At 48.3% G+C, this 15,572-nt stretch overlaps 4 protein-coding genes; 3 read left to right on the top strand and 1 right to left on the bottom strand.

The window, feature by feature from the left end:
- Positions 1-1,201: 1,201 nt before the first annotated feature.
- On the bottom strand, positions 1,202-4,127 carry FFUJ_07977 (related to micromolar calcium activated neutral protease 1 (capn1); the record flags this gene model as incomplete). XM_023578290.1 has 5 exons in its annotated part: positions 1,202-2,745; positions 2,796-3,003; positions 3,052-3,348; positions 3,401-3,915; positions 3,971-4,127. 5 exons carry the CDS (start codon positions 4,125-4,127, stop codon positions 1,202-1,204), a joined length of 2,721 nt encoding a protein of 906 aa, XP_023431123.1.
- A 1,169-nt stretch (positions 4,128-5,296) lies between these two features.
- On the top strand, positions 5,297-8,172 carry FFUJ_07976 (related to Modin; the record flags this gene model as incomplete). XM_023578289.1 has 4 exons in its annotated part: positions 5,297-5,786; positions 5,836-6,006; positions 6,048-7,391; positions 7,439-8,172. The coding sequence occupies 4 exons, from the start codon at positions 5,297-5,299 to the stop codon at positions 8,170-8,172; spliced, it is 2,739 nt and encodes a 912-aa protein (XP_023431122.1).
- Positions 8,173-8,857: 685 nt separating this feature from the next.
- On the top strand, positions 8,858-9,838 carry FFUJ_07975 (uncharacterized protein; the record flags this gene model as incomplete). The annotated part of the gene is made up of 1 exon (XM_023578288.1): positions 8,858-9,838. One exon carries the CDS (start codon positions 8,858-8,860, stop codon positions 9,836-9,838), a length of 981 nt encoding a protein of 326 aa, XP_023431121.1.
- Positions 9,839-12,753: 2,915 nt separating this feature from the next.
- On the top strand, positions 12,754-13,773 carry FFUJ_07974 (uncharacterized protein; the record flags this gene model as incomplete). XM_023578287.1 has 3 exons in its annotated part: positions 12,754-12,804; positions 13,043-13,436; positions 13,496-13,773. The coding sequence occupies 3 exons, from the start codon at positions 12,754-12,756 to the stop codon at positions 13,771-13,773; spliced, it is 723 nt and encodes a 240-aa protein (XP_023431120.1).
- Positions 13,774-15,572: the final 1,799 nt, after the last annotated feature.

Raw genomic sequence — 15,572 nt, 5'->3', positions numbered from 1 at the left:
ACTATACAAGGGTATATAGCTTAGCTGTAGTAAGGCTGAGCTTTGTTCAGGTTTAAAAGGGAGGCTGACTGAAGTCTGAGTGGATAAGTTACGATCGATCGCAAGGCTCGGTTACAGTAAGTCTGAGTCTCCCTGTAAAAATAGTCTTCCAATTCTTTTCGTCTGTATCCGTCGTTGTGTTACCGTCCCTTAAAAAATGTCCCAGATGAATGCAATGCAATGCGAATCATGCCTGCAGATCTTATCTTAGCTCGGCATTATCAGCCACGTCAAAGAACGGCACGCGTGTTTCACATCTCAACGTCGTTATATCATGATGAACGCTTCAATTGATACCTCGCAAATAGATCAAGTCATGCTTTCTCTCCTGGACACCGACAGTAGGAAGGGCTGTGTAACTATCTGCACCTCGCCTCTGATTCCCTAAATTGTGGATCAGAAGTTGCTGACAGTATCCACAGATGGTCCTTTTTATTACATGGTAATTCCAAGTGACAAAAAGGCTTGAGTACATGTAGGGGGTTTTTTAGACTGGGTATTTCTGGCACCCTTGCTGAGCTGTCAGCATGCCAAGGCTTTGCGTCGTGTGCTACAAAGATGAACTGATGATCTGTTGATGATGCTACAGCATAATTTCGGAGACTTTATTACTGCTGTTGTATGTAGAGGTGAGAACTCGCGGGAGCTAGGGAGCTATTTTGAGATGCTTGGCCCCCCCAGGCTTGTTAGCGTTGTCCACTATCGTGGCTTAGACGATGATCAAGGACGCTTTCGAGGATAAATACATAAGCTTGAGAGCTGACGGGATTGGCTTCTAAAGTTCTTCCTCTTAGATGGAGATGAGGAAGTACGAGATCGGATTGATGTGATCACTAATTAATAATTGATCGGTATCATGTTTCTTTTCAGGCTTGGTGAGAAATGTGTCTGGGTGGTTAGAGCTTGCCTGGAAGCAGAGCTGCATATGACAAGTTTGCGGTCTCACTAGGAACTCTAAAGCCCTTTTGCAATAGCTAGGTAATTGATCAAGTGGAAAGAATAGAAAACGGTTGTCGTGGTTTCAGCCTTATAATCTCAAAGAGGTAAGCGTAAACTCAAGCATAATTTGGCACGCGACACTTGACCACCACATAGAAACACATTCTCAGTCACAAACCCGTTTCATTCGCTATCATAACCTATCCAAACCATTCAATCCTCATCAGAACAAAGACGTAGCAGTTCTTCTCTTCGCCCCATCCCCCTTAATAAACCGAATCTTCTCACTCGCATCCCCCACAAGCGTAGCATCCTTGGCACTATCATCAACATCCAGCACCTTGGTACTGCACTTCTTCTCAACATCAACCTCCTCGTCATCCTTTCCGAAGGGGATCGGTCGGATCACTTTCAGGTTGATGTCGCTGTCGTCCTCACCCTCGCCGAGCCCGGTGTGGAAGATGCGGATGCCGGCTACTACCACGGCGTTCCAGGGGTCTTTCTCGGCTTCGGAGGCGGATGAGGACGAGGAGGTGGTCGATTCGTTGTCCGAGTCGCTGTCGGAGGAAATAGTGCCCGTGTAATTGTCGACGTGGATCCAGAGTTCGCGATCGGCGAGGTTGGCGAGTGTGCCGACGCTTTCGACATCGGTTTCGGGTTCGCTCTCGATGTCTTGCTCTTCCTCCTCTTCTTCGGCGTCGGCTTCAGCTTCCTTCTCGTCGGCCTTGGGCTCAGCTGCTTCAGCTTCCTTGGCCTCCTCCTTCTCATTCGAGTCCTCGTCTGCGGTAGACTCGGGAGTCATGGGCTCTTCAGGCTTGGACTCGACCTTCTCCTCATCTCCCTCAGCCTTTTCTTCCTTCGCGGCCTCAGTCTCTTCCTCCTTTTCTTTCTTTGCGGCTTCCTCTGCCTCAAGCTTGGCCTTGGCTTCAGCTTCAGCAGCCTTCTTCGCCGCCTTTTCAGCTTTAATTGCAGCCCTCTCAGCCTTGCGAGCTTCCTGTCTCGCCTTCTTAGCAGCCTTCTTCAGAGCAAGCTTCTCCTTTCTCTTCAGTCGCTTATGCTCATCCCGCTCAAACTGTCGTGTAGCAAGGTAGTGAGCCTCTTCCCGCTCCTTGAGAAGCTTTGCCTTGATCTTATCTCTCTTCTTCTGCTTGATCTTGGCCTCATGCTCTTTGCGGGCGGCCTTTTCTTCGGGTGTCTCGACGAAACGGCCCTTGCAGTGGCCGAGATCGTAGGCGAGACCGATGCGGAGAAGCTTCTCGCGACGAGACTTGGCGTTATCTTTGATGACCTTTTCGATGGGTAAGATATCCTGGTTGCGGGTGGCGTTGATCTTGACGCGGACTTCGTAGTCGCCAGCCTCAAGCTCCAGCTCAACGTTGACGGAGCGCGTCATGCGGTATGGTGTCTGGCTTCGTACGACATAGTCAGAGTGACCAGCTTTGTGAAGACGGAAGCCAAGCTCAAACATGTACTGGCCCTCGAGACCTCTAAAGTAACGATCATCGAGCTGAGCGAGGACAAGAACGACGGGACCAGGCTTGGAGAGGGTGAAAGAGAAGTGCGTGTCGTGGTAGTCCAATGCCCAAGGGACAGAGAGCGTAGTCCAGAGCTGGCTGACGCGCCAGTCGTCGGTGAAGAGACGGGTTCTCTCAAAGGCCTGGTACTTTCTAAGTAGGTCTTCATACGAGATCCAGAAATCTCCGTCGTCGCCGAAGCGGTGGTCGAGCTTTTGAAGCCACTCGGCAGTCCACTCCTTTGAGCCGTCGCCTGTAGTTGGTCAGCATTTGTTCATTAAGGAAAGATTTGGGATGACTTACTCCATGGACCGGTCCATTCACCCTTGCCCCAAGGGTTCTTGAGCTTGAGGAGTCGCTTGCCATCAATCTCGATAGCTTTCTGAATGGAGTAGGCGTGGAGTTCAACAATGCCCTTGCGCTCACCCCAGCCACGACCCCAGATGCCGGTGTTACAGCCAAAGAGGAACTCTTGGTTGACTTTGAGCAACTCTTCCTTCCAGAAGTACTCCTACACTCTCGTTAACACTGTGATACGTGTTGACATTGTGGAACATACCTTGTCAAGAATGTCGGTTGTCAGAAGCTCCGAGGTGACACCACCGGTAAGATCCTCAATACCCTCGCCTCCGAAGCCGCCCTCGATCGCACCGTAATCTCCGTGAGCCTTGGCGTAACACTTCTCAAGAAGGGGCAGCCAAGTCTCCTGAGGATGCTGACACTGGGCAAAGTATAGCGCACTGCTGTTTGACTGGAAGATGCGACGGTATGCTTCATCCGGATCAACGCGCTCAACGTCGTCAAAGAGGATCCTGTCAAAGTACCCCTCGTCATAGTCCGGCTTGATGAGGTACAGCTAAAGGTTTGTCAGTTCTGTATCACGACACACAAACAGGCGGGAAACTTACGAAATCGTCAACAATCTCGGAAATCCAAGCTCCGTCCCGATAAAATACAAACCCGTAAACACCAACATCTTGATCATGCGCAACACAAAGGCGTTCAATCAAACCAGGCTTCTCACTAAGCGTGCACAGCGCCGCCATGAGCCAGCAATCACCATCTCGTCCCTGCCTAACATCATTCGCAGTAGGGCCATCAATGTAAAAACAAGGCTTTTCAAAGATATCACCAACGCGCTTCACGCTCTGCGGACGGAGATCTTCACCGGGCTGGTAGTTCTCAACATTGGAGAGAGAGTGCAGACAGTCGTTGCGATAGAGCTTGAGATCAACTTCAATGTCAAAGTGAGGATCACGGTACTTCTTGTTGATGCGACGGCACTCCTTGACGATCTTTTCGACTTTGGCGCGGCATGTTGCTGCGGCGTCTTCGTAGGATGCTAGGGTTGTTGTGGTGGTTACTTGGTTGCCTCTCTTGGCGGCGAGATCAGTGTAAGTGTTTGAGGGAATGACAGTAGTTGCTGTGTCTGTTAGTTAGTACATGTTTGGTTTGGGGACTAGGGAGGGATTGGGCACCTTTGCCGGGGTTCTTGGTAGTGAATTGCTTCCAAAACTTGTCAATCGCTTGCTGAGGTGTGACTTTTGATCTATCGCCGAGATCAGCGACACCAGATGCAATCTCGGCAAACGACGGGCTTGCCGAGGAAGAACTAGAGGAAGAAGATGAAGGCATCTTGCTTGACTATTAAACCGACGACAACCATAAAAGATATGGAAAGAGAATGAAGAGAAGGACAGGAGGAGAGGAGAACTTGCTGACCTTTTATCCTCACACAATCATGCACGCCCAGAACACACAGCGCTTCACGACATTTCAGCTCTCAGCCCTGTAAGCGGACAACTCATCAAAGAGACCCCTAGATGCAACACTCATCCATGCAACAGAGTGAGTGGTAAGAAGAAAGATGTAACCAGAACGGGCGTCGCTCTACCCGCCCGTCTCTGTAGCTGTGTGAGCGTCCAACGACGATAGAGCTTGGCCCCCAAAAGTCCCATTTTCACGGGCCGTAGTACCCCTGTAGCGTGCCCGCATGTCAGCCCACCTAGGCTTGTAGGGCTGGGGAAGAGGGGGAGGTGAATTGTGAGTGGTTGTTGCTGATTACGTTTGAGGATCCCTGTTTATTGCGGCTGGATGCATGGACGGGGCGTTAATACTGTATTGGAAGGTCTTGGGATGATGCCAAGTTGAGGGTGCATCTTGAAGGATTGTCGATGAGTTTAGGCTTCCTTTTAAGGTTTCAGTTTGTATACATGGGTGTTTGTTTTGTTAGTATCACAACTCTCAAGGTTGTGGTTTGAGCTGAAGATGTTGATGAGGTGTATCAAGCCACCCTAGACTGTTCACATGCACAACCACAAACGTAGACAAACTAATGAAACTACTGTAGACCATGCATGTTCCTAAGCTCAATATGTGACACGTCTTGTAGTTCAGGTGAGTACGTAACGCATAATCTGTTTGCCCTCGTTTGACCCATCTTCTGTCATCCTCTGCCAGCGTCACACCAGACGAGAGCAAACTGAGGACAAGGCACACAAGAGACTATCCTGCTCTGTCAAGATGCACCAGAATCGAACCATGCTAAGTACATTTCCGATGATCGATCTCACTGTCCCTCATTTGTCAGCCGGACAGACTGACCCTCCAGTTTTTCGCCAAGCCAAAGATGCAAATGACTACATCATCAAGACAATATCGCTCAACAGCTGCATACCATCTACCCTATCGCAGCTAAGCAACCACAGCCTGATTTTGAGCTGAACCCTTCTACCATATCTATAGCCCCCAACCTCCGCAACGATTTTCACAATGTCGTTCATCATCAACTCGCTCACTCGGCCATGGATCCCCTCAGCATCGCCAGCGGCGTAGCAGGCCTTCTCACAGTCTCAGCCGCCGTGATCAAAACCTTCGACACCGTCAAAACCAGCATAGAGAACTGCCCCCGAACAGTATTCTGGGCACACGCTGAAACAAAGGAGATCAATTGGGCGATTAGACGTCTGAAGAGTTTGATCGATGATCCAGATTCGGTGCCGAAAGCGGCGAAGATGTCGGTTGGTATTCATGATGCGACTGTCACAATCAGTGAATTGATCAAGACGTGTGATCATCTCATCACCACGCTGAAGCCGTTGGATAAGGATGGGAAAGTTGTTCTGACGAGATGGGACCGGGTCAAGTGGTTGAGGGTGCAGGATGATGTTGTCAAGTATATTCGGCAGCTTCAGGCGCACAAGGGCTCTGTTACTCTCATCTTGAACATTCTGCAATGGCAAGTCTCATTCATCCTTGGTATTGAAGGCGCTAACACCGAGAAGCGAGTCAGACGTAGTTATCGTGGAATCACAGCGCGCGCTGGAACTCAAGATTGATGCAGTCCTCAACAGCAGCGAAGCAACCCAGAGACGAATCGAAGGTCTTGAAGCGCTGTTCAACAAGTTCATCGCCGACAACTCCACTCTGATCCCCTCGAATCGATCATCCCGACATTGCATCATTGGAAAGAAGATGACACCACAGAAACTGATTCAGTCGCTACATCACGGAAGTACGACCAAGACGAATGGGGTGGCTTTCACGCGAGCGCAGAGCGATCACTCAGCTTCCCGACATCGAGCGTCCCAGCATTAGGAATGCCGACACTCAAGCGCTCAACTTCAGCGGAAACTTCGACGAAGATTGAGAGCAACGGCGCGACTTCACCACCACGTCGAGAGTTCGAGGTAACCCTTGAGAAGACAGACGTCTACAAGCGCGTGTACAACTCGACAGACGCTTTCTCAATTCACTCTACTCATGGTCGCTCCATGACGGGCTCAGTGATGACGAGTTTCAGTCTCGCCGATGATTCATCCATCCTGTCGGCGTTTCCCATCATGAGCAGAACGGAACTCCAACACCCTGAGTTCTATACCCAGATGAGTGGCAATCAACGCATATCCCGAGATCTCATGAGAACCATCACAACTCGAAGTGTTGTCAAGTCTCCAGTGGAACCACCTCCAGGAGCACCATTCTCGCTGAAGCAGTTCAGATCGCCCCCGAATTGTGGTGAGAACGTCATGGGGAGGTGGCATCAATCCCGGATCAAAGCCTGGCGACCCAAGGAATTTCGAACAGAGATTCAATTCGAAGTCCCTGTTATCTTTGTCTCTACTTCAAAGACTGCGAAGGGACCTATCGATGGAGCGGACGTGTTTTTCATCGATGGAACGAGAAAGAGTCTTGATAATACGTGGACTGATCTCGAGCCACCATCTACCGGTACATTCACCAAGACAGGGCGCTTCATTAAGAATGAGCGCGCGACTTGGCTTTCACTGCTATCAAGTTTACAAAAGATGGAGAACGAATCGCAGAATTGGACGAGGCAGCAGATCATGGGCTTGAGGCCTCGACCAGCAAGCGCCACAGCCATACTCACTTCCATCGCTGGTAAACACACCCTCAACGCCGCTCTGCAACGCGAGAAGAAAAGCTGGGATGACATGCCCCCATCAATTAACCGCCCATACGCTACAACTACCATGAGCAGCTTGATAGAAATGCTCGCTATGCTTGGTATCTACTGGAAAGACTTCAACACCTTCCACAACGTGTATCAAGCTGAAGGAAACGGATTTCTCGTCAAAGGCCATAAGATCAGTGGACTTGGGATCATGTTTCACTTTCAAGCGTTGGAAAAGGCTGTGTTTGAAGGGAACAGAACGATTCCGACGGAAGCGGTGACGAGACTTGCTTTTGGACAACTTCCTACGATGTTTACTGAAGGACATCCTGGGTATAAGGGCGGTAACACGTTATTTGAGTGGCCGAATGTTGGATTAGGAAGTAGGACGGAGATTGCGGAAACGTTGTCTTCATTTGGATGTGGACGCAAGGCAGTCAATTACTTCCTGAGAGATGGAGCTGTGACGTCTCACATCTTTCCAGGTAAGCTCTCGTCTCGCACATTAAACTGACAGCACTAACATATCTAGTCACTTTTGAGCTCATAGGCATGATCGGCCAAGTCTTTCACATCAAGGACCTCTGTTTCAGATATATTCCCAACCCATGCTACTGCACCTGGAGCACAAGAGGCTTCTCCCTCTCTAGATTACTGGCTTCGTATCAACGATATATCCAAGACGACCCCGACATGGCAAACGGAAAGCTACCACTTCATGCGAACACCATTTTCGCTCAGAAGACAGGTGTTCGACCGGGAGATGACACCCCACAGAACTACACTTGGCAAGCACAGGATGCACTGCACTCTGTTCTCGACGAGCTCGACGACTCACTCAAAGACTACTCTTCACCAAAGCATGGAAGTCAAAGAGCATCTCTCGGGCAGGAAATTGTTGGCGCACATTTTGAAGAACTTCTCTCCCAGATGAACAGCGCCTCAGCATTCCCACCTGCAAACGCAAGCAACAAAGAAGACGCCCTGATAAAAGCATACTCCCAACAAATACTTCCCGCTGTGTTGAGGGCAGCATCAATGAAGTTCTTCAGTCTCAAGAACGCAGATTCTGAGTTTCAGGTCGTCAAGGGGGAGGCGGCCCAGACGGCTGAGTATGCAGCATATCTTCGTGCTGCGAAGGAAGTTTGGTGTACTTTTGTTCTGCGGATGATTTGTTGGCTCATGCTGCATGATTTTCACCGGGATGATGTTCAGGTTCAGAAGGGGAGTCTGTTTGGGAGTGATATGCCTGTTTACATCTCTTGACAGTAAGAGGTTCGATCAGAGCCTCGTCGAGTGAGTGCAGGTAGGAGTTGCGGATTGACTGGTATCTGGAGTCTCGGAATTGAAAGAGGAGAGACTTTTAGAGACATTGAATGAAGATGAACGTCCATTTTCTTTTCCCAACACCATCTGCACCTTAATTTAGAGAGGAGTGAGACGTCAGATGCTGGGCACTTTCTCAGCCAGCTTCAATTACTTGTAACAATATTAATGAAACTGATACTTAACTGGATTCATTGAGGGTCACTACCAATGTGGACTTTCATATATGGGAGTCCTTGTGGTATATCCAGGATATCATTGTTGATAATTGAGTAGAAGACCGTCAGTGTCATTTAAACAAAGTCTGAAGTATTGTTTCTCGCCCCAACTAAAATCTAGAAGAACATAAGTTGATGGCTAAGATTGACTCCTTAGTTCCGCAGTGCCATGCGTATGCAAAAGAACAGAGCCGCGAGCCTCTGATTCACCGTCCACACTCGCTTCATAACAGCAACTCTGCCTCCATTTATTTCTCAATTCTTCTTTTCTCATCCCCTACACAAACTCTGATTCTGCCACTCACCTACTGGCAGAGATTCGGGAGATGCACTGAAATTCTAGACGACAAGTTCAATCTTTTAACCAGGACCCTGAGATTTCCAAGGCGAAACCATTCTCACGAAAGATGGGTGAGATCCGCAGTCCCAGACCAAAGCGAATGGCACCAAAGAGAAATACCGACATGGAAAACTACAGGCTGTCAGAAGAGGGTAAATTGCTTTGGGAAGCTTTTGAAAAGGTGAAGCCACGGATGTGTGGGCAAGCGGCGAAGTTGACAATTGAGGCCATGGAAGAACACCGCGAGTACAGAGATCGCACGGGCCCAAGCAGTCACCCCTTTTACGCTAGAATAAAAGGAAAAGGTCAAATCGACGACCCGGAACGGTACTACTATCCTTATCTATTGGTCATTCAGACGATATGGCCTGAAAGTTACCACGTTCAAGCCATCGGGAAAGCGTTCTCGAGGTATTGGGGTGTCCCTGACTTATGGCGCGGCCCAGAAAATTATCCCAGGATCCACGACATAGATCGCGAGATGAGACTCGTCATGGGACGGGAACCGAAAGAGGCCAAGGTACGAGAAGACAAAAGTTCATCAGGAAATGGTGAAGAGAGAGAAGAAGAAGAGAAATACGTAAAACAAGAGGACATGGGAGAAGAAGACCAGCTACAAGAGGATGGACAGGAGGAGGAGGAAGAACAGGCGGATGGAGATCAGAATGAAGATGATGAGGACACGATTCCCGACGTCGACGCCATTACCGACATTTACGAACTCGACGGACTGGAAAATAAATTCGAAAAGAGAGAGAAAGAGCTCATGGCTCAGGTCCATAAAGCAAAGGAACTGATCCGAAAGGTCCAAGAACGCAAGAGGAACATTTTCAAAAAGAAGGCCCGTGCCTCAAAGAAGGTCGAAGAGAGATTATTGAAGAAGGCCGAGGAAAGGCGTAAGACCTCCGAGTACTGGGCCAACATGGAACGGGAGTATACCAAGAAACTCGAGCAACCTGCCGCCACGTCTTCTGCCATCTCTCCCCCGCCAGAGCAAGAGAATCAACGTCCTGCAAAGCGACAGCGGGTTATTGAATCGGAGGAGTGAGAGGCTGTTACAGTAAACGACGGGGAGGGTGTCACGTAGCTTAAGTTTGCTATTTGCAAAGCAGCAAAGGAAAGCGACGCAGGATTGGCAGGACAACAGTTGTTGCTCAAGTTTTTGGTCAGATTTGTCAGTGGAATGAAAACCACCGCGAAAGGGTTTGGTGAAAAGCAAGTCAAAAACGGGGAGTGATACGAAATGAGAGTGCTATTGCCTAGCATTAATAAATACTAAGATTGAGTTTGCAATTGTTCATCATGATGCTGAAGAAAACTTGATCGTGAAACAGTTTGTCCATCATAAATATTTGCTCTTTGCTTAGGCAGAAAGCAAGCTTGGGCAAACCGCTGAAAACACCACAGCCATCATATGATGGAATGATGGCAAGTGGAAACAAGATTATATAAAGCCTGTCTCTGAAAATTATAAATACCCCGATATCCCCGGGGTAGAACTCAGTCAATTTACAACTCAACTCAGTTACATCAGACAACATCTTCAACATATATGTGTATATATTCCTTTTTCTTTCTCTTTTTTGAGATCTCCCAACGCCTCAGTGGTTGCGATTGATCTCGAAACATATATATCTGCCCAGAATGACCCTTCAAACTGGCACCAGACGAGGGGATCAGTGTAAGAAGCGATCATGATAGTCCTCGACACCATAATGATCGGACTTGATGGATATAACAAGGTACCTTTATTACTCTGTCAATAGCCTTACTTGCAGTGCTAACCTCTCAGCAGAGAGAACTCCTGCGTAGACAAAGACTGCGAAATGTCTACATGGGGAGTCAAGGAAATTTGGGACATCGACACCAAGAAACGAAAATAATTAGGTAAGTCTAGCCCGAGCTTAGGATGACTATAGGACCACCTTTTCTGAATTTCTTTTTAGTACCTACATATGATGAACATTGCTATCGAGTCGCCCGTGGGGATCGAAGCGATCCTGTCGGTTCTCGCCATCGTTGCTCTGGCATGGAGTATTTGCAAGTTCTTCCAACCTGGCACACCTGAGCCTGTCGACCCTAGGCATTATTCTATACCCTCTTTTCACCAACAGAAGCATACAGTATTTTCGACCAACCTACTATGTCCATCCTAGTATCGTTTCAGTCAAATCGCCTGTCGCTGCAGGTTGCCTTCTTCACTTCTGGGCTTTCTCCTGCCCCTGTCGGCCCCTGACTTCATTTGTACCTGCTTTTATATATGTATTCGGCGCCGTTCTGCTATCTCCAATGGACCACCAGGACGGAATTTGTGCCTGCCATACCAGTAAGTGTATTTATGATAGTTTCCAGGTTGGCACTGCGCCCTGAGTCTCGCGCTGTCAGCCTGCGTATGATATAGCATATGTTAAAGCAATTGCTCACTTTAACTTACTCTGAAAAGCCAGCAAGATGGCATAGCGAATCGGAGAGAAAAGAAGGATGAAACAGCACCGAGAGGGTTACCGATCTTGGCCGTTTCTTTGTTATAATTATAGAGCCTGAAAGGTTTCCCATAATCTTGCAGGGCGAAAAGATTCTAGAATGTCACAGCCTGGACGACATCACGGCCACTAGGCGTTTACAGTCGCATTCAGAAAAGACACAACGACCCCCCTCCCCAACAACATCTCTCTTCACGCATGTCTTCTACACAGAACAAAACAGTTGAAGGGCGATCTTGTGTGCTTATATATATCCTTGCCATTGTCAACATATGATGATCATGGTGATTTCGACATGACGACTCATGTCTGACTGCCATGACCCCTCAACCTTATCACAGCATGCTTGGTAGAGCTATATACGAGGCTCTGTTTTCCTCGGCGACCAGTGGACCGGATTCCAGCTCTGGGTTGCCAGTAAGACAAATGAATTTAGACTGCTGTCTTGGCTGGAGGAGAAGCAGGAATTTGAGGGTGTTGAAATACCTTTTCCGGTTCCATGGGCGAAGTTTTGGGTCATGAAAAACCTTCAGGGGATCCAGCTGGACCTCTGGTGGCTTACAAGCTTCCAGAGAGATGAGTTGCGCGATATGTGCTCGGAACTGCCTGTATGGAATAGCCTCCGGTCAACCAATATGGAGAACGAAGCCGACACAGAGCTTCTGGCTATCCTGGTTAGCAAGGCAAGCCAAAGAAGGATGGGGAGGTAGAATTGTCTCTACACCAGCCATCTTTAAATGTGGCTTTCGGACTTCAGGGTTGAATAAGGCTAAAGTAGAGCCATTTCGAGCAGACCGAGACCGAGAATCAGTATGCAAACGATCCGAATGACCACCTCTGTGACAGAAACAGCGAGCACACGATCGAAAACGACGAGCTGAAGAAAAACCTGGCTCTTGCGGAGGAATGAATCGCGCGAATCTCCAGCTCTTGAGAATCGGCCGATGAGGTTCATTCCAGAATAGTACTCGATTTACATATATGTTCTCGAGAGACTCTCCGGAATATCACACTTCTATTATATATCAGAACCATAACCCCCGGTTTCCTCTCAGCATCGAAGACCAACTGACGATGACAAGTCTCACCAAAGTAGATGGGTCATTTGCTATATTGGAGCCCTCATCTTAGGATATACTCCGTACCGCTGGTATGCAATACGCTCTTGCCCAGCGATGCGTCACCGAAACATCTTTGTTGCCTCGTGAGTCAAGAGATTTTTCGGCGTAAAGAGACGGTAGTGGAGTTTACAAAAAGCATTGCAAGCATTTCCCTGTTCGCCTCTACACTTAGACGGATACAGAAGATGGGTTCGTTGCCTATTGTATCAGGCGTCGAGCTGCCTGTTACCACCTAGGCTACATATAAAAGCGAAAAGAAGCGCAATGCTGAAATTTCTCCTGATTCTTCTCCCCATATTTCAATCTCCTAGCTGCAACGGCACTCATGGGCTCGTAAACTTGCGCGGACGCGCCGTACCATGAATGAGAAGCCTGGTTCAGGAGTGATTTATCTCCCCCTCGTGGAGCTGGTCCGCAGTTTGTCGTCTTTGGATTTTACGGGGCAGAGTTGAAGAAGGCCGCATACAATCTATAAGATCCGGCCTCGCAGTCTTGCGATTACCTATACGTTCATTATATAAACAAAACATCCTGGTTGGCGGATTAGGAGGCTCGAGAAGCGGCACGCAAAGCGAGAGTGGCAGCTTGTAAAGCAGCTGGGGAGGCAGCGAGCCAGGAATAGGCTGACGAAAACACCTTATTGGCAAGTCATTAGAAGATCAGTCGAGATGGGAGTTGGATGCGAGTGACGCCGGTTCCGGTAGTGCAACTGTCAGTCGACAACATGAAGTCCGGTTTCTCTGTGGTCGTGGTCGTGGCCGTGGCCGTGGCCAAGGTGATCGGTGGTCTCAGCTTCCAATCGACGCCGCATGGATTTTGCCGTGTGTTTGTTTGGAATCATTTTCAAATTATCCCACGATTGGTTCTGGTCTGAAAAAATCTGATCTCTGTGGCCGCCACAGCAAAGAATCGGAAAGCAAAGAACTCACTGTTCTATCCCCGTCCCCCGAAGCCACCATCAGGTCTCTCAACCGACATGCTCTCCCTGTAGAGAATTTGCTCAGTGTCTCACGCGCTATTTGGCTCCCGCAAAGCCAAGCTCGTGAGTATGCCCCATTCCTGCTTTATTGAGATCTTGAAATGGCATGCTAACGTATTTAGCTCCCGACGAAGATGACCAGAGCGATGGTTCTGGCCACGGACCTGACGAGGCTGGGCCATCTGACGCCCCCCCTTCAACATATTACGACATGACGTTAGAGGAAGACCTGCCGATCTTATCCCGACCCTCCAAGGTGAAGAACCTGGCCTTGGCCATCGAAAACGCAGGCCGCGAATGGAACATCGATGGCTTCCAATCTTCTCTGATATTCCCGAGACGAGACACATGTCTCTCATCATCCACTATTCATCACAAATCTACCGACCTTCGCATATGAAGACAGACGTAGTATATAAGACGTCGCAGGATAAAGACTGTTGCTTGCGGAACACGAATATACAACCGGGCAGCTGAGTTCGCTGCAATACGCCGCGTCTTTTTGCAACCTTCACCACTTCTTTCACTCACATACCACCAAAGATTTTATTCGCACATTTCACCACATTCAAAAGCAAACAAAAGCGCCTCCTTATAACTCAAAAGCTCCTCAGTTCTCAAGTCAGTCCTTGCTCCTATTTCCGATATTGGGAATGTGTTGAGCGAAATAATGGCCCAGGCAGACTTCCTCTGCGTACATTCATTCGACGCCGAGATCTCGCCTGTCCCTTATTGGAAGAGATTTCTTGCCCAAGGACTTGCAGTCGATGACGCTGGAAGTATGAAGTCGTGGCTTATCCGTTTCGAAGTATCTGAGCGAACAACTTCCGAGAAGAAGCTGGTCGAACGTGCTCATGATTTGACTCCAAAGGCTGATTCACGTCCAGCCTGCCCAGACAATGGAAATACCGGTCCTAAATAAAAAGGAAGCGACCTCTGATCTATATAATTAAGAGTACGGTAGATATCTGAACAACTACTCATGATGACAAACGCGCCTCCGGATTCTTGGGATAAGGTACAGTCCCTGACATTGATCAACAAGTTCCTCAACGGCTTGGTATCAGGGGCTCGCACAGAAAACAACAAGACTAGACTGATCTTTCATGCATGGCCGCAACCGGAATTTATGCCCAACGTTGACCCTTGCGGATCTCTTAAGCCATCACCCCTGACTACGATGCCCACTACCATGATGCTCACCCAGAACCTGACTCTGGTGTCATCACCAACACTTGGTACTCACGCCTCCTTTCCCTCCAGGCCCTAATAAACAACGTTCCCTATATACTAACGGGCGCAATGTGCGTTTAAAGATTCGATGATTCACTGAATTCTGCAATTCACATTACTTGCCTATATAGAGAGGAAGAAACAATAAATTCTTTGGGAAAACGCGATATTATTGCAGGTTAAAGAACAGGAGGAATTTTGCGGCATGTTGGATGAAATCTGCGACCAGATGCATCTTATGCTCTTTCAGAGACTGAGTCTCCGTCGCAGGATTGACAAGAGCCCCTTGGGTAAGTTTGTAGCACAGTCCATCTGCTTCATTTATCTAACATATGAAGCAGTTGAATATAAGGGTGCATGAGTAGTGATAGGTCTTCTTAATTTTTTATCTTCCTTGACCCACATCTTCTCGGACCTTCATTTTCTTCATCTTAGATCCCCTTGGACTTATTCTCTTGGAATCATCTCGATCCTCACTACAAAGTGGATATCATCTGCTGTTGGAATACCCTAGTACTTAATAAATTCTCTGAAGGGGGATTATAAAAGTCGCAGGAGGATCCATCTGATGCTGCTGATTGGAGTGACAATGCGGAAGACAACGATGGGGATGAGAGGACCTATAAACCTACCGCACTCGGAAAGAAGGCTAAGAAGCTGGGGGCTGCACACAAACCGGCCTTGTTTGCTTTTAACTCGACGCTTACTATATTTGATGAGAGACATGTTAGTCCTCGTCGGCGATGAATCTGTTCAGATGGACCAGACTCGATTTAATTTCATTGTAGATATTACCCCGTGGCCCAGAGTAGAAATCAGCTAGGTTTAGTAAATGGCATTTAGATACATGGCTTATTGATAGTGTTATATCGAGTGCAAAATTCGGCATGGGCATAATCTTGGAATATATCCTTTGGTCATAGGTTTTGAGTCAGTAGCCCCAAACATCGTGATTTTTGAGCTTCG

This window comes from Fusarium fujikuroi, chromosome FFUJ_chr05 (genome assembly GCF_900079805.1).
Source record: "Fusarium fujikuroi IMI 58289 draft genome, chromosome FFUJ_chr05".
Classification (NCBI taxonomy): domain Eukaryota; kingdom Fungi; phylum Ascomycota; class Sordariomycetes; order Hypocreales; family Nectriaceae; genus Fusarium; species Fusarium fujikuroi.
This window is presented reverse-complemented; position numbering and strand designations above follow the sequence as displayed.